The sequence below is a fragment of the Haliotis cracherodii genome, unplaced genomic scaffold, assembly GCF_022045235.1.
Source record: "Haliotis cracherodii isolate W230 unplaced genomic scaffold, xgHalCrac1.p SCAF_3, whole genome shotgun sequence".
In the NCBI taxonomy this organism is placed as follows: Eukaryota; Metazoa; Mollusca; class Gastropoda; order Lepetellida; family Haliotidae; genus Haliotis; species Haliotis cracherodii.
The window spans coordinates 10,897,649-10,914,625 of NW_027266286.1; the positions used below are offsets into that span (position 1 = coordinate 10,897,649).

Genomic DNA, 16,977 nt, shown 5'->3' on the forward strand with positions numbered 1-16,977 from the left:
TTGCCAGCAAAAGCTCACGATAAGGAAACGAGCTGAGAATTATTCACTGCAGTACTCCGCACATTGATCTTTGAGTCTAAAGGTGAAAGTCTTTATTTTATATCCGCGACAACTCCTTCAGAATTGTATTCTTATATAAATGTTTGATGTGTATGTAACTGATTCAGATTCAGTCAAGAAAAGGGGCACGTGGGCATCTCTTAGGAGTGATCATGGGTTTGCATCCCAGATTCGACATTTGTGAGCACCATAGCCATGATCGTGGGTAAACGCCTAAGACCTGCATCACTTCCGGCGTTCCTTCCGCATCATGCTGACACCACGTGATATGACTGAAATTTTGTTTAAAGCTATCCTTGAAGACCTGTGTAGAATTGGTCTTCACCAACCCATGCTTGTCGTAAGAGGCGGGATAGGGTGGTCAGGTTCGCTGACTTGGTTGATGCATGTCATCGTATCCCATTTGCGTAGATCGATGCTCATGATGTCAATGACTAGATTGTCTGGTCCAGACTAGATTATTTAAAGACATCCGTCATACAGATGGAATATTGATGAGTTTGGTGTTAACAACAAAAATCTGTTTGAAGAGGTTTAAACCAAACCATTTTCACACATCAGTTCATAAGAGCAATGCGTCCTAATTACAATGACGGTACATGAAGTGAAAGCAATAGCTATTCAAGCCTTGTACGTAGTTACGGTTTTATTTAACAGTGCCATGGAATCAGCAACCTCTTCATCCTCCTTCAATGTCATGACCTCCTCCTGAATACGAACCGGATAGGATGTTTGGTCCCCACAAATATTCTGTATCTGAGTTCTACCTCTTCATGACCTTGCTCTAGATCCACCTGAAAATGCTGCATTATCTGAAAAGGACAAATGCATATCGATGTAGGTCAAGACAGACACAGTCGATTGTTTGAACAAACTCTTCCAGCACGGATGCTTGTACATCAATTAAAGCATGAGTGAGTGAGTTGGGTTTAAATCCGATTTGAACATTATTCCAGTTATGTCACGGCGTGTCAGCATAATGTGGGAGGAAAGCCCGAAGTGATGCAGTCTAGTAAGACATTTACCACTTCGGTGAAACCCACGACCTCGAGTATGGTGCTGAAAAGCCTGGAATCATAATCGGTGGGCACCGGGATTGGAATCCATGGTCATAGGTTTCAGGTGGACCCAAAGTACGTGGAGCGACTTGAGGCGCCTTAAACCACTGGGCCACTCGAGCCAAGATAGGTTTAACTTTAGCATGCTTCTAAAACAGCAAAAGTAATGCTATGGTGTTCCAGGTACATGACTAAATGTGTAATAGATTCATTAATGGATACGTCCATGGTGATAAGTACCATGATCTCTTTGTGGGGTCAGGCATGACCTCTCAAACCAACAGAAATATGCAACTTGGGGCTTTCAAGCAAATTTTACAATAAATAAAAGCGACAAAGCACTTTCCAAAACAGGATGATAAAGAACCAAGGATTCATTAGGCGAATTAATCACACATATGATAGGGATTCCCTCCTTTGCCTTTGTGTATTGCCTGTATAAATGAGTAAATGAATACTGTATACTCCTGTAAGTTATACTCCGTAGATATCATGGCGATTTAATATCTTCGAGTCTGACATAGCAAACTAGTTGTTGACTGCATCAGCAAAGATGATCCAAGCCGTTTGGGTTCGATGACACGGAATGAGGTCAGACATGGTAGCCAACCGATCCTCATTAGATGGGTCTTACGACAAACATTGGGTACGGGAGTATATCTGCCCGATCCTTATTAGATGTGTCTTACGACAAACATTGGGTACTGGAGTATATCTGCCCCATCGTCATCAGATGGGTCTTACGACAAACATTGGGTACTGGAGTATATCTGCCCGATCCTATTTAGATGGGTCTTACGACAAACATTGAATACTGGAGTATATCTGCCCGATCCTCATTAGAAGAGTCTTACGACAAGCATTGAATACTGGAGTATATCTGCCATGTCGTCATTAGATGTGTCTTACGACAAGCATTAGGTAGTGGAGTATATCTGCCCGATCCTCATTATATGTGTCTTACGACAAGCATTAGGAACTGGGATATATCTGCCCGATCCTCATTAGATGTGTCTTACGACAAGCATTGAATACTGGAGTTTATCTGCCCGATCCTCATTAGATGTGTCTTACGACAAGCATTAGGTACTTGAGTATATCTGCCCCATCCTCATTAGATGGGTCTTACAACAAACATTGAATACTGGTGTATACTTGCCCGATCTTCATTAGATGTGTCTTACGACAAGCATCGGACACGGGAATATATCTGCCCGATTCTCATTAGACGGGTCTTACGACAAACATTGGGTACTGGAGTATATCTGCCATATCGTCATTAGACGGGTCTTACGACAAGCATTGGGTACTGGAGTATATCTGCCCGATCCTCGTAAGATGGATCTTACGACAAGCATTGGGTACTGGAGTTTATCTGCCCGATCCTCATTAGATGTGTCTTACGACAAGCATTAGGTACTGGAGTATATCTGCTCGATCCTCATTAGATGGGTCTTACAACAAACATTGAATACTGGAGTATATCTGACCCATCCTCATCAGATGGGTCTTAAGACAAACATTGAATACTGGAGTATATCTGCCTGAGATTCCCCACGAGTAACAGAAATCACGGCTAGACGAGTGGAATGTAGAGACATTTTAACTGTGACACTAGTAATTAGCTAATTTGGAGTGTCGTTGCGATACTATAACAGAAACCTACCGTAATGAATATCCTTTCTATCAATGCATTACCTCGGGTTTTATGTCTCCATGGCTTTATGGTAAGGATCTAGGAATGTTTTTTACACAACATTGAACATTATTTCATTTAAATCACCGCGTGTCGCTTTGATTAATTCCCGAAATAACGCAGGTCTTAATATGTTTAATACGTACAAGCTCGGATATCATTCTGGCAGACCAAAGGTCATAATAAAGACAAAAGTGGGAGGTGATCAACAGACCTTGACCAAATTAGGGTGGCAACACTGTACAGCGAGTGAGTGAGTAAATGTTCCTTAACGCCGCCTCATCAGTCTTGCAGCTATTCGTGGCGATTGTACAGCCAGCTGTGGCGCATAGCGACTTGACCACACACGACCCTGTGTTAGAGAATAGGTTACTCCGATTGTATTCTGATACCAAGTCATATGTATGGTCTGAATTGAAACCCGTAAGCCTCATCGATATATCGAGATCGACACTGACATCGAACTTCAATGCATCGCTAGTAGAACCGATATGAGATATATGCGCACGAAAGGGTGTGTTCTATGTGGAATACCTTTGTTATTGCGAGATACATTTCTTGTTCCGCAAACCTCCTCCCTACACATTGACGAGGGCCGAACCCGAACGGAAGTACAGCGGATGACGGGATGGGAACCGTCCTTCTTCCTGTCTCGTCTCTCAGCCATCTCTCGGGGAGGAACTTGTCCGGTTCAGGAAAGTATTCCTCGTCCTTTGCCGCTTTCTGGTTCATCATAGCTACAGAGGTCTGAAAAATGCATGAGGTGTGCCTCTGATCGTGGGTTTGAATCCAAAATTCCCCCTGATTATGTATCTGGGCTCGTCAGCACCAAATGTAGGCTTACCAAAGTGATGAAGGTCTAAATCAAAACGTCAACATCAGGAGAAACATTAGGAGAAACATTAGGAGAAACATTAGGAGAAACATCAGGAGAAACAGGAGAAACATTAGGAGAAACAGGAGAAACATTAGGAGAAACATTAGGAGAAACATCAGTCTCGATTTGCTGCCAAAACAGATTCCAGATTCCTTCCGTAAAAGGCCAACTAGTGGTAAAACTTATATGAATGGATCACTTAAAATGAGTGACGTTCGCGAAAAGGGTAAGCAGCGCCTGATTTAGACCAGCACCACTCCGGTATTTTCTCCCACATCAAGCTTACACGCTGTGTTATACCTTAAATTTGTTAAAGCGGCCTTTGGCGAGCATAATACATATTTGGGGTTCTTAATACATGTATACGACATTTTCGCCTTGAAAATTCAGTAAGATAATGCCATATTTATCATATGTAATGTGAAATTTAACATAACATGTTTAAGACGCAATAACACTGAAGGACACTTAAGATAACCGCGTTAAACGCCCCTCATCATTGTTATAGAGCTCGATTTGCAGCCATATCAGTCTACATAATCGTACACACATCGATGTATGGAGAGTTGAAGTAGTTCATCCTTGGTGAGCTTATTTGTATATTTATTGTATCATAATACAAGTTATTGGGTTTATAACATAATCCATTACATCATTATCATATAAAACCCTCCAGCTGTATCTGATACCTATGTCCATAATTACTTCAGTATCAGCGTCTTCTTATTGTTAAGAGTATCCATGTAATTCATTGTGAAACTTAATTATTTTTAGACGTCACTTTATTGTGTGTGAGTGAGTTAGTGAGTGCGTCATCGAGCGACTTCGTTACGGTAATCATATGACGGTGTGCCAGCTTGATACAAGATGAAAGCCCGAGGTGATGTAGGTCTTAGACATTTACCACTTTCGGTTCACATCACTTATGACAATTTTTAGTAAAAGGCATCATAACGAATGAAACTATCATACATGTATATATGATAATCCAAAACGTCGGAAAGGGTAACAAAGCGAAACGTTTCACCAGTTCTTTGGATTGTGAAATGAAACTTATTTTACGGTAACTGCACTCTCCAAACGCCAGTAGTTTAACTTACACCTGCAGGGATCCTGTAGCCTCGAAGCACAATGTCGGTGGGTATGTATCTCTGTGGACCGGACAGTATAGGATAGGCTAGTCTGAAAATGAATAATATTCCGTCTTAATACGCAATGTTCAGAAGCATTATGTGTGCAAATGAAAAAAATTAATCCATTAGCAGCTCTTGTACATCATCTCATTGGCTGTCTTGTCGTAAGTATGTGGAAGATGAGTGATGAGTGTACAACTGTTGGGGGTGGGGGGTGGGGGGGGATGTCCAAAGACAATCCCTCAAGCACTGTTATCCCTTTGTCACTCCGACATGAGGCTTATTGAACTCGTTTAAGCCACCTTCTTGACATTCTTATGTATGTAAGACCCTGTTGCGATTAAAGGTTAGAATAGGTCCCCAGGAACCTATAACAGTTCAAAGAGGGAAAGAAATGCTTGGTCTTGGTGACCTGGTTGTGTTATCATATCCCGCTGGCGTGGGACGTTGTACGTTATATTAATCACCGGTTAGCCTGATCCAGATTATTAGTATCATGCTGTCGTAATATGGCTGGAATATTGCTCATTTCTGCGTATGCAACAATTGAACTACCCAACGTTATGTAAGCGGAATGTAGGCGGAATGCCAACAGATCGTAGACCTTACCACTGATGGTGTAGACAAACCAACGATAATTAATCAGTACAAATATGAGATTAGGCGACACAGATGCTGGGTCCTTGCACTCAACATTGACGACCTACGTGTACCTGAACGACTCCTTCATACAAGCGAATATGTACTTCATCTTCCCGAGGGCCTCCGTCGTGAGCGGAGCCCGTGGACCAACAGCCTCAACGACTTCTTCAAACAACTTGTTCTGCTTGTCTGGATTACGTGCAAGATAATACAGAACCATTTGGAGGTTCCGCGCTGTCTGAAAACACAACAGTCATGTAGGTATTAATGAATATGATGATGAGATAATATATCTATCTTAAAACAGTACATGGATATCTCGTTTCGCTGCTGATGGAACTATGGAAGCTTATAGGTGTTCATGACACTGATATTAGATCATGATGATGTGGTTATCTGAAAGTCAGTTCTATGATGAGAAAAATGTCCTGATAAGATGGACATTATTTGTAAAAAACATTAGTAAATATTTGATAACCTGAGACCTTTTGCGGAAACCCGAAAAATGAAGCGATAATATAGATAATGATCGAAAATAACGAAATTACTGAACCATGCTGAAATTGTGTACATGATAGAACCTCGAGAGTATAAACTACACCACTCAACGAAGCCAACACGTCAATAAAGCACACGCTTGTCATTTGTTTGTCTACTGTTTAACGCCGCACTCAGAAAAATTCGAGCTACAACGGCGGTCTACAAATAATCGAGTCAGGACTTGACAAGCCAGTGATGGACACCATGATTATCTATCTATTGGGGCAATCATCAACCAAGGCAGCGAGCCTCACCACCTGGCTGCCGTTGTACAAAACAACCTTAGCCCTAAGACTGTCATAAGTCTGTGTTAATGCATGGGAGTTACGATCACCTCAGCGCTAATATCGCTTTGTACAACGACGCCCTGGTTCCGTCTATCGCCTATCACGACATTAGTGGGTTGCGAAAGGCCAATTCCAACCCGGATCTTCACGGGTCGTGAACCAAGTCTGCGAACCTGACCTCCTGATCCCGTCAGTCGCTTCTTACGACAAACATGGGTTGCTGAAGGCCAATTCTAACCCTGATATTCACGAGTGTACCGGGTTATTAGCAAAGGGGTATACTATGTCTGAACTTTGAAGTCAAATCAAACAGTGTGAATGATTAAGCCATGTTACCGATTCTGTCCCCGAGCTAAATAGTTCAAATGCGACCGATCCCATTTCTTCAACCGAGAGTTTGTCTAACATCAACAGTGACAACATGAAGTTGTTCTCGTCCACGACGCCGTCCTGCTGTCTCTGCTGGATGTTCGTCAGAGCGTTGGAGTAATAGTCTGTAGCATGACTACAATCACATATTAGACAACATATGAGAACGAAACGGGAATCACTATTTGTTTGAATAAATAATCTATATACTAAAAATTATCATTTGGGGTCGCCATTATGAAAATGTACATCTGTTATAATTCCAAATTCGACCCTATTACGATCCATTGAAATCTCCCACACATTTAGTTATACCCTTCACAGCAGCACATAATTTGCGGATATTAGTTTTACTGAATTCAGGGACGATTCCCAACACTGTTTGAATCCATGCTTCCTTGAAATTAACCATATCCACATTGTCCCTGTAATGATGAATGCATAAACAATCATACACAAAATTTCAGCATGTGTATGAGGCAGAAACTGCTTTTTGTTGTCTCGAAACCTAGATTTTTTGCGATCAGGCAAGGCAGTACCGTACTAGTTTTAGGCAGTACACCAAGTCCAACAACACCCCCCACCTCTACACACACACCTTATTTTGACTGTGGAGCCCATTTCTGGTGTTTCCCGCTTTGATATTACTGGAATATTCCTGAAAGCTGCGTAAAAACATACTCACTCACTCATTTATCTGACACGCTTTGATTTTCGAGTGCATATGAATTGTGTCTGTTCTATAAACATTCAGTTACAATAAAACAGATATAACAGAGTTATGTAATCAAATGAGTCACTTTGAACGTATACCCCTCGCATTTTTGCCGTTTATTGAAATAGGAGTTATTTATTACCTGATGATGCGATTCACTGCAGCGTCGTATTCTCTCTTCGCCCTCCATGGTAATTTCTTCAGTAAAATATGGGGAATAGTTAGTGTTTCATTCATCAGTTTAAACATCGTCTGTATGTCTTTGAGATCTTGCATTTTCTCAGGATCACTGTCTATGTGTGGACTCAGGTACCCAAGACGTTTGTTGTAGGCAACCACGCTGATGCCTGTTGTAACAAACGATACAGGATATGCATGTGAATGCATGTGTTTGATTTAACGACACAGTCGGCCACATTCCAACTGTATGATAGCAGCTTGTGGATAGTCCAAACAATCCAGTGATTGATATTATGAGCAACAATCCAGCCCGTAGGGGTACGTCCACACGCTACCCAACCAAGCAGTTGAGTGTGACACCCGATCCAGTAAGTCGCCTCTTACGACCAGACCTTCTAACCCAGAAGGTCCCCAGTATCCCATTCTAGTCATCCATTCGGACTCAAGAGGATCTGGTGGTCAGGCTCATCGCGCCGATCTTTTTTATCGCTGCTCATGCCATCAACCATTGGTTTGGCTTGCCCAGCATAGATTATTAACAAGCCGTGATATTCCTTGGCTATTGCTGAACGTGGCGTTATATATATATATATATATATATATATGTATATATATATATATATATATATATAAACATTTATTCGCTCACTCTGTAGTTGACATTGAAAAAGAATAAAAGCTCATCACCATGCGGTGTGTATCATATGAGATGGCTTACGACTGACTGGTCTGGACAATATCAGGATTGGAGAACGAAGATATGTTATAGTTTATATCTAGCCTTCTTCCTAGCCAAATTAAAGTCATTGGTGACATATTGGCTTATACATTATATGTGTGACCCGTGAAAATTCCGGGGTGGAATAGGTCTTCAGCAACCCATGCTTGCCGTAAAAGGTGACTATGCTTGTCGTAAAAGGCGACTAACGGGATCGGGTGGTCAGGCTCGCTGACTTGGTTGATGCATGTCATCGATCCCAATTGCGTGGATCGATGCTCATGTTGTCAATCACTGGATTGTCTGGTCCAGACTCGATTATTTATAGACCGCCGTCATATAGCTGGAATATTGCTGAGTGTGTCGTAAAACAACAAACCAACCAACCAACCGTTATGTCTTTCGTTTTTTGCCACCCCCAATAATAGCGAAACGCCACTGTCCATATCAGGAACGTGACCTGTGAAGCCATATCACACAGCGGGCCTGATACCACGTATCAGTCGGCTGAGTTTTGTACGTAACGTCATGGAACGTTAATGACGTCACAAAATTCGATGACGTCATGAATAGAGGCCTCGGTCAGATATGGGTCTCAGGGTGATACGGGTCATGATATGTAAAGGGTGATAATCTCTACTTATCTTCTATATAGAATGTTAACATGATAATTATGTAGGATGCTTACTTTCGCAGGCATATCTGAAGAACATTTCCAATGCGCCATCCTTTTGGATTTTACCCAGTTTTATCTGAGCTACAAGATCATCTGCGACTTCGTTCTGTACCGGAAGGTAGTGATGCGCAGAATCGACTTTCATCATCCGGGCATTTAGAGGACTTCGATATCTGTGCCATTCTTCTCCCTCTCTTAGGAATAAGAAGGTAGAGTTTGAAGAATATAAAATGGCTTTAAACGTCAAAGTCCAGATATAAATAATTAATTAGCAATGACTTCTTGAAGTCGAGAGGACGAGTTTAAAACATTATCAAACATGTTCATGTGGTTGCCAATAGCCCATTCTGCTTCTTGTATCCGTACGGGCGGTCGGATAGCCTAGTGTTTAAACCCTTAGCTCATCACGCCAAAGACCCGGATTTGATTCCCGACATGGGTACAATGTGTGAAGCCCATTTCTGGTCTCCCCCGCCGTGATATTGCTGGAATATTGCTAAAAGCTCACTCTTGTATTCGTAAATACACCATGAAATGTTTCATGAGGAAAGCTCACTAAGACCCTAGATAATATGTTTACCACATGTTTTTATCTACATGTAAGCAAATCAGCTTGGGTCGCAGATTTGCTCAGTTTCAACTGTAAGGAAAAATGTTCCACAAAAAAACCGAAAACAAAAACAGCCTTTCGAATATTTTAGCTTTCCACCTTTTATTAACTTAGTACATTTGTCCTTACATGTATGCTCTCTGTCTCATGGCATCCATTCGCCTATTGAAGGAGTTAGCATATTCTCCGAAACGTTGTGTTCCTCATAATAAAGAAGTTGACATCTAAACATTCTAAAATATTTCAGTATACATGTACAATACTTACAGACTACCAACTCCTTTTGGTATGCCGTATTTCTCACAGTGCAAGACATTGATATAGGGCTCCATCCTCCGGGGGTACCTCCCTTCACTCCGCATCACCCTCTCCATGTCCCCCACATCCGACACCAGCACCACCCACTCACCCAGGCGAACACGGACGAGGGGGCCGTACTGGCTGGCGAGATCATTGTACAACATGTTCGCTGTCTCCACGGTGTATTTTGCTGAAAGTGGTGGAGCGTGTTAAGGAAGAAGGTCAATAAGGATCACCCATCCTCGCGTATCTAGTGTATTATATCCAATTTCTGTTATGATTAATACCCTTGACCCATTGGCCACAATAGCCTCATTTTGATCCCGAAATCCTACGCTGAAAATAGCCAATCAAATTACTCTCATGAACGATAGGAATTCCGTGCTAAGCTGGACATAGGGGAGAGGGTAACGACGCTACATTTAAAAAAAAATGTGTTAAGATCCAAACCGGAACATATTTAAGGTCTAAACATGTTTAGGGTCTTAATGTGTTAAAGACCCTAATAGGGGCGGTGGGTAGCCTTGTAGTTAAAGCGTTCGCTCGTCACGCCGATGGCCCTGGCTCGGTTCCCCACATGGGTACAAGGTGTGAAGCCCATTTCTGGTTCCCCAGCCTTGATGCTGCTGGAATATTGCTAAAAGCGGCGTAAAATCACACTCACTTACTTATTGATATCATGGTAGGTAGTTTTAGAAAGCGGCGGTTTCTACGGGCTTGTTGGTGTTTAATTGGGATACAGAATAGTATATAACAGAATAGTATAATAATACAGAAGTATGAAGGGGTGGGGGTATCTAAAAAAAAGTTAAGGGTCTATCGTAACAATCAGATATACTTTCACTGTCAACTTCAGTTATGCAGCACCAAACATGTTTTGCCTAAACTTTAATCGTGTTAAAATTCTAAACATTTTTCAACATGTTACATTCTAAACATGTTGTAACATGTGTAAGTTCTAACCATGTTTAGATTGTGGAGATGTGTTTAGGTGGTGTTTAGGCTGTGAGATAATAGCTCATTTCATGTGTTTAGGCCCTGAACTCCAAATGTGATTTCCGTTTTGAATTTAAACACATTCGTGAATATGTCTTGTATGTGTTTACATTCTAAATAAAGCGACAAAACCCTTTCCATATCCAATGGAAATCGTAAAGCAGAGTCGATTTACAATTCCGACTACATCATGAGCATGTGTTTATGAATCACTATCAAATAGTAATGATACCAGGTGTTCGCGAAAAGGTGAGGGTATCCTGCTCCCGGTGGCACCCGTCACAAACACATGCAAAGGCAAAGCAATTGTTCACCTGAAAAACATGGGAACATATGGTGCAAAGTCAAATTAGGGAATTGCATTGGACATGATTTTTGTCACTTATTGGAAATGTCCTCCACATGTCTACAGTGTATGAAGCGTCTAGCGTACACATCAAAAAAAGAAATCGAGCTCTGTGCCCTGGATAATCATTGGTGAGGATCACTGTACACTTTTGTAGTAATAGTTTTTAAACCGTATAAAAAATGGTTCCTTTATACAAGACGGTGACGTCATCTAAAAAGTTGTAATAATCGCATAGATGATATCCAGTTGCCTTTTATGAAATACTTTCATCTTAGTTCGTGATATATCCAGTTGTAAATTGTTGTTGTACATTGTTGATGATAATAACACCAACCTTAAAGGGCAAGTTCACACGGAAATGAACCTATTTTTCTTGTACTTTTTCCACATCAAAAGTGTTTACATAGAATGGGCATAGACAAAAATATAAAAATATAAAAATTGATTAACATTTTTTTGCGTTAAAACGATTTTTCACATTTACCAGGCGTTCTATTTCCATAACAAAAACACCATGGCTTATGCCCCTTGCAATATGACGTCATTGGTGCCAATTGATAAACATTATGACGTCATTATGCTTTGTTAGAGCCGCTTCACGTGGTGTAGGTACAGGTGTGTGATTCTCGCGTCTCAGATGCCAGCTAGCATAGTGTTATGCTGAGTCACCACTGCGCCGGAGTGGGTCGTAGGCCATGTTGTTTTATCGCAAACTGGTACTTGATATCTTTTGCGTTGAGAATAGACAGGGACCCAGTTGAATTGGCACCAATTACGTCATAATCTAAGGGGGATAACTCAGGCCTGTTTAGCTCGAAAAACGAAGGCCTACTTTCACTGTGAAAAAAATGAGTGTATCTTTTCAAACACAGATACTAACTAATTCTAAAATTGCGCTTTGTTCAGAAAAAGAAAGAAAGTGATTTTTGCGTGTACACTTCCCCTTTAATCCCGACGGACTAATTGCTATTGTTTGTACTCACACAGTCCGCAAAATGTATGGGAATAGAAAAGCTATACATCCATATACACCATACTGCACTTGTCATAATTGGGCGCAGACTGATCACGTGTCATTTCCCCGGATGTGTGCACAACCTAGTGACCCATTGGCGCTTCAATAACCATAATAGTTGTTTCTTTAAACTATTATTATTACATATGCCTGTTATCTTATCCCAATTACGTAGATCGATGCTCGCGATGGCAATCACTGGATTGTCTGGTCCTTAGTCGATAATTTAAAGACAAGGGTGCCGTTAGCGCTAAGGTGATCGTAGCTACCATATCTTTACACAGATTTACGACAGTCGTAGCGCTAGGGTTGTTTTGTAAGTCGGCACCCTGGAATATTGCTGAGTGCGGCCTTAAACAACCAACGATTAAACACATTTAACGTTACATACAGTCAAACCTATTCAGTCCGGACCCCGTGTATCTGAACAACTATCGCACTACTGGGGGTGGTGTCTTTATGTTTGTGTTTGTTGTTTAAGGACCTTGTAATATTCCCGACATATGTCACCTGGTCTAAAATCGAATCTGGGCCAGACAATCATGTGATTGATATTACGAACAACGATCCTCGCCGTCAGGGTACGATAACTAGTCACCGAGCAACCAACAACGGATCCACGAAGTCCTACAACATGACGACCAATTCTAACCCGGAATACAGTAAACTCCGGTTATAACGAACACGCTTATAACGAACTGACGGATATAACGAACTCATTTTTTTGGTCCCGACTATTTGCTGTAGTTATGTTATATATATGCTTATAACGAACTACGGTTATAACGAACTAAAATAAGTAGTCCCTTTGAGTTCGTTATAACCGTAGTTTACTGTATGTGATTTAGGGCAGTATTCCTCGTAAATCCGGACCAATTTTACTGGGAACGGAACCGTAAATATACGTTGCAATGTACCGTACCGGCATTGTATATTATGATAGATGTGGTATCCTAGTAGTCAAAGCATTTGAAAGACCCGGGTTCGTTTCCCCATATAGGGCAAAATGCTCAATATAATTATATATGTACACTGTGTTGTGGCAAGATTAATGCTAACAGCGGCACGCAACCATTCCCTGGCATACAATACTTACTGAACGGTTTGAACAAAAACATGGCTCCAATTAAGGGTATATTGTACAACCCACTTGGTCCAGGAATTTCTTGAAACGGTCTGGCGTTTGGGATATCCATATCTCTCACAGTGGCGGTATGCGAGGACATTCGTAGTTTGAGCCACGCTTTCCGAATGCCTCTGACTGCCCACTTCATGGTGTGCCGATGTTGAGAGAGGTGTTTGTACCTGAAAGGATTGTTTGTTGGCCGAAAATGTGTTACAGTTGCGATACGCACTGATAAATATGAAGAGATGACTGACCTTGACCCTATAGTGTAGTGCCGACAGACAGGTGGTGTGTACATATCATTCACAACATGGTGTGTCACAACAGTAAACGAAGAAGGTACAAGTTGAGCAATATATTGTTAAAATAACAAATAACATAAAGACATGAACAATTTCATGAATTATAAAATGAATTTTTGTTACGACGAAGCCAAGAAAAAGAAGCAGTTACGAACACTAATAATCATCTGTACTGTTATACGTGGGACTTCACGCTTAAGGCAGGTCGCGTTTACTCGTGTCATGGACACCTTGTGTCAATCAGTCTTTGCCTATACGAAGGTCGGGAATGTAGCGGCTCCGTGTATTGTTCGCGTTCATTCAGTGGGGGTTCTTGCGACAGATACACTCAGAAATCCCCGACAGCACTACTGAATAGTTACCAGAGCGCCATATATCTTTAGTGAGTGAACAGCGGCTCAGGTCATTGCTCTCTTGGCATGTAACGCAATGTAAATTATTGTTACTTGTGTAGCACGTGTGTCTAGTTAGAAAGGACAGCCGTCATATAGCTGGAATATTGCGGTGCGCGGCGGTAAACAACAAACAAACAGAGTTAGAAAGAAAAATAACTCACAATGGCCTTTAGAAAATGGTCAAATGTAACAATTTTTATATTTGGTATAACACTTTCTTAGTAAAGTAAAGATTCTCGTACTTTTGGGGGGTTGGGTCCCGTCCGGGATTCGAACCCACACTGCCAGAGTGAGGCACAAACTCGCTTGGGCAGTGTGGTTTCGAGACTCAACCCCAAAAAGTACGAAAAGTTTTACTTTACTAAGAAAGTGTTATACCAAATATAAAATTTGTTAAACATTAAGTCAAATGTATTATGAAAAGATGACATGCTGTGGAAGGCGCGGCCATTCGCGGTGAAATCAGTGAAGGAGGGTCCGAATTCCAGATTCGCCCTAATTTTGTTTCAATGTTTGTCGGTGCTCTTGTGTTTCACAAGCGTGGTAAACGAATAAGACATATATGACTACACCATTAAGCCGACACGCCCTGATATAACTGTTAACCTGTTTCAAACAATGTAAAACCAATCTCGCTCATTCACTGCTGTAAATGGGTCGGTGGCCTTAAGTACAACAAACGTACTTGACTTGATTCTTGAAGACCGAATTTTCACTGATATGTGCTATATAAAAAGATGTGTTGATAGCATCAATGGAATAAGGACGGTACACGGATACGTTCATTTAATACGCAGCTTACGACAACCTGATTCCCGTATTCTACTGTCATACTTGATCAGTTACACATGTTGGAGAACGGGAAAGGGTGTGTGGCAATGGGCCAGAAACACAATGACAATATACACCAACACGTGGATTTCACACACATCTGTGACACAAGGTGAGCGATCATTTAATCTTTCTACCTGTTCATACATTTAAGTGTTACTGGATAAAAGGAAGTGAGTGACCATTTTGTAACAGGTACGGCTATGTGAGACAGTGATTAATATGAATTCCTGATTGAAAACAAGAATCGCGTGTTAACTGTTTTACGCCGCACTCAGCAATATCCCAGCTATATGACGGCGATCATACTAGACAAGCATCGTAGTCTTAAGACCATTTTCTAACAGATCTTTAGAAATCTCAAACAAGGGGAAAAGGAAGAGACGAATTTCAGAAGCAAAAATAACACTTGCATTTTAAAATTACAGTGGCATATATTTAACTTTTAATAATTTTATTTGTGACAAATTTGTAATTTCAAAAACATGCAGGACTCAAATAATTGCTTAAAGACATTAGCTACAACCTGCAGATAACAGGTATGGTATTAACTGTTTGTTTCGCATTCTAGAAGTTGGTGAGTAAGTCAGAAAACTTTATGAATAATAATTTCTGGTGTATTGCAAATGGCGACGTTTCGATGTAGATTCTTGCTTGATACCGGTGTTAGAATCTACACCGAAACGTCGCCCAATTGTAATAAAGAAGTTGCTCATCCATAACAATTTTGTCTTAGATTCGTACACCGTCAAGCAAATGATGATCATTTGCTTGATAACGGTTTTAGAATCTACACCGAAACGTCGCCCAATTGTAATAAAGAAGTTGCTCATCCACAACAATTTTGTCTTAGATTCGTACACCGTCAAGCAAATGATGATCATTTGCTGGATAACGGTGTTAGAATCTACACCGAAACGTCGCCCAATTGTAATAAAGAAGTTGCTCATCCATAACAATTTTGTCTTAGATTCGTACACCGTCATCAAGCTGGAGGGACAACAACCATGTGATGAGGGGTATATTAGCATGATGTGTTGTTTAATTACGATGCGATCAACTTGTCACAAATGTTTAATCCTTTTAATCCTCATCCTTGTGTGCTATTTCTGGTTCTGACTGTACATTTGGCTTCATCCAAGTATCCGTATGCTACTTGTTATCTATTACCTGTTGTTGACAATAGTAATCATCTGCTTATCACAACATATCATGCTTATATACCTCTGATCACTGGGTCGACGTCGTTGTCACTCCAACTTGATAACGGTGTAAGATTCGACATCGAAACGTCACTATATGCAATAAACCAGAAATTGTTATCCATAAAGTTGTACGTTTTCCTATTTTGTTCTGACATTTAATTATAGTAAACTACGGTTATAACGAACACACTTATTACGAACTGACGGATATAACGAACTCATTTTTTTGGTCTTGACTATTTGCTGTAGTTATGCTATATATATGCTTATAACGAACTACGGTTATAACGAACTAAAATTAGTAGTCCCTTTAAGTTCGTTATAACCGTAGCTTACGTACATAGACGATCAATTTACCTGACTCGCTCAAAGTAGACACTGTAAAGGCGACGTTTCGGTATAGATCCTTATACCATTGTATCATGTTCTTCGTTAAGTCTTGCTTGACAACAATATAAGGATCTATAACCGAAACGTCGCCTTTCGTAATCAAAGAACCTGTTGTCCATAAATTGTGTCTTCTTTGTCATCCGTCAACTTCTAAGTTATGCCTATCAAACAATTGACTCGCTCAGTTTAAAACAGTGAAACATCAATACTTACTGTTCTGTAGTGCGCGCTTCTGTTAATGTGTACTCCTCTTAAAGCATCCATCCACTCAACAGTCCATCCTTAGATCCCATCACATCATTACACACATCAGGAAAAGTTTAATCCTGCACCAGGCTCAGTTGTCACAACGTTGCCAAAGTTCACCATAAACCCACTTTGGCTAGGCCCACTGACCTAGATGTTCTCCCACGACTTGAATAGGCTATATGTTTAAGTTATAATTATGTCTGTCGAGTAATAAGCCTTGGGTATAATGATAGCTTTATAAACACAATCTATGAACAT

The 16,977-nt window shown here is 40.8% G+C and overlaps 1 protein-coding gene across 1 annotated transcript; it reads right to left on the reverse strand.

The window, feature by feature from the left end:
• Positions 1 to 755: 755 nt before the first annotated feature.
• On the reverse strand, positions 756 to 16,977 carry LOC139475107 (probable cytochrome P450 49a1). The gene is made up of 10 exons (XM_071258358.1): positions 16,684 to 16,977; positions 13,318 to 13,526; positions 9,829 to 10,051; positions 8,964 to 9,145; positions 7,520 to 7,724; positions 6,630 to 6,798; positions 5,538 to 5,704; positions 4,792 to 4,873; positions 3,349 to 3,561; positions 756 to 872 (listed from the first exon to the last, which is right to left on the reverse strand). The coding sequence occupies exons 2-10, from the start codon at positions 13,493 to 13,495 to the stop codon at positions 756 to 758; spliced, it is 1,536 nt and encodes a 511-aa protein (XP_071114459.1). The 5' UTR covers positions 13,496 to 13,526; positions 16,684 to 16,977.

Excerpts from the sequence above, each read along its gene's own strand:
- LOC139475107 (XM_071258358.1), bottom strand. The coding sequence starts at position 13,495 with ATGAAGTGGGCAGTCAGAGGCATTCGGAAAGCGTGGCTCAAACTACGA. Across the intron at positions 10,052-13,317 it reads GTTTTTGTTCAAACCGTTCA|CAAAATACACCGTGGAGACA; the intron begins GTAAGTATTGTA and ends CACCACTTTCAG. Across the intron at positions 873-3,348 it reads TGTATCTCGCAATAACAAAG|ATAATGCAGCATTTTCAGGT; the intron begins GTATTCCACATA and ends TGTCCTTTTCAG.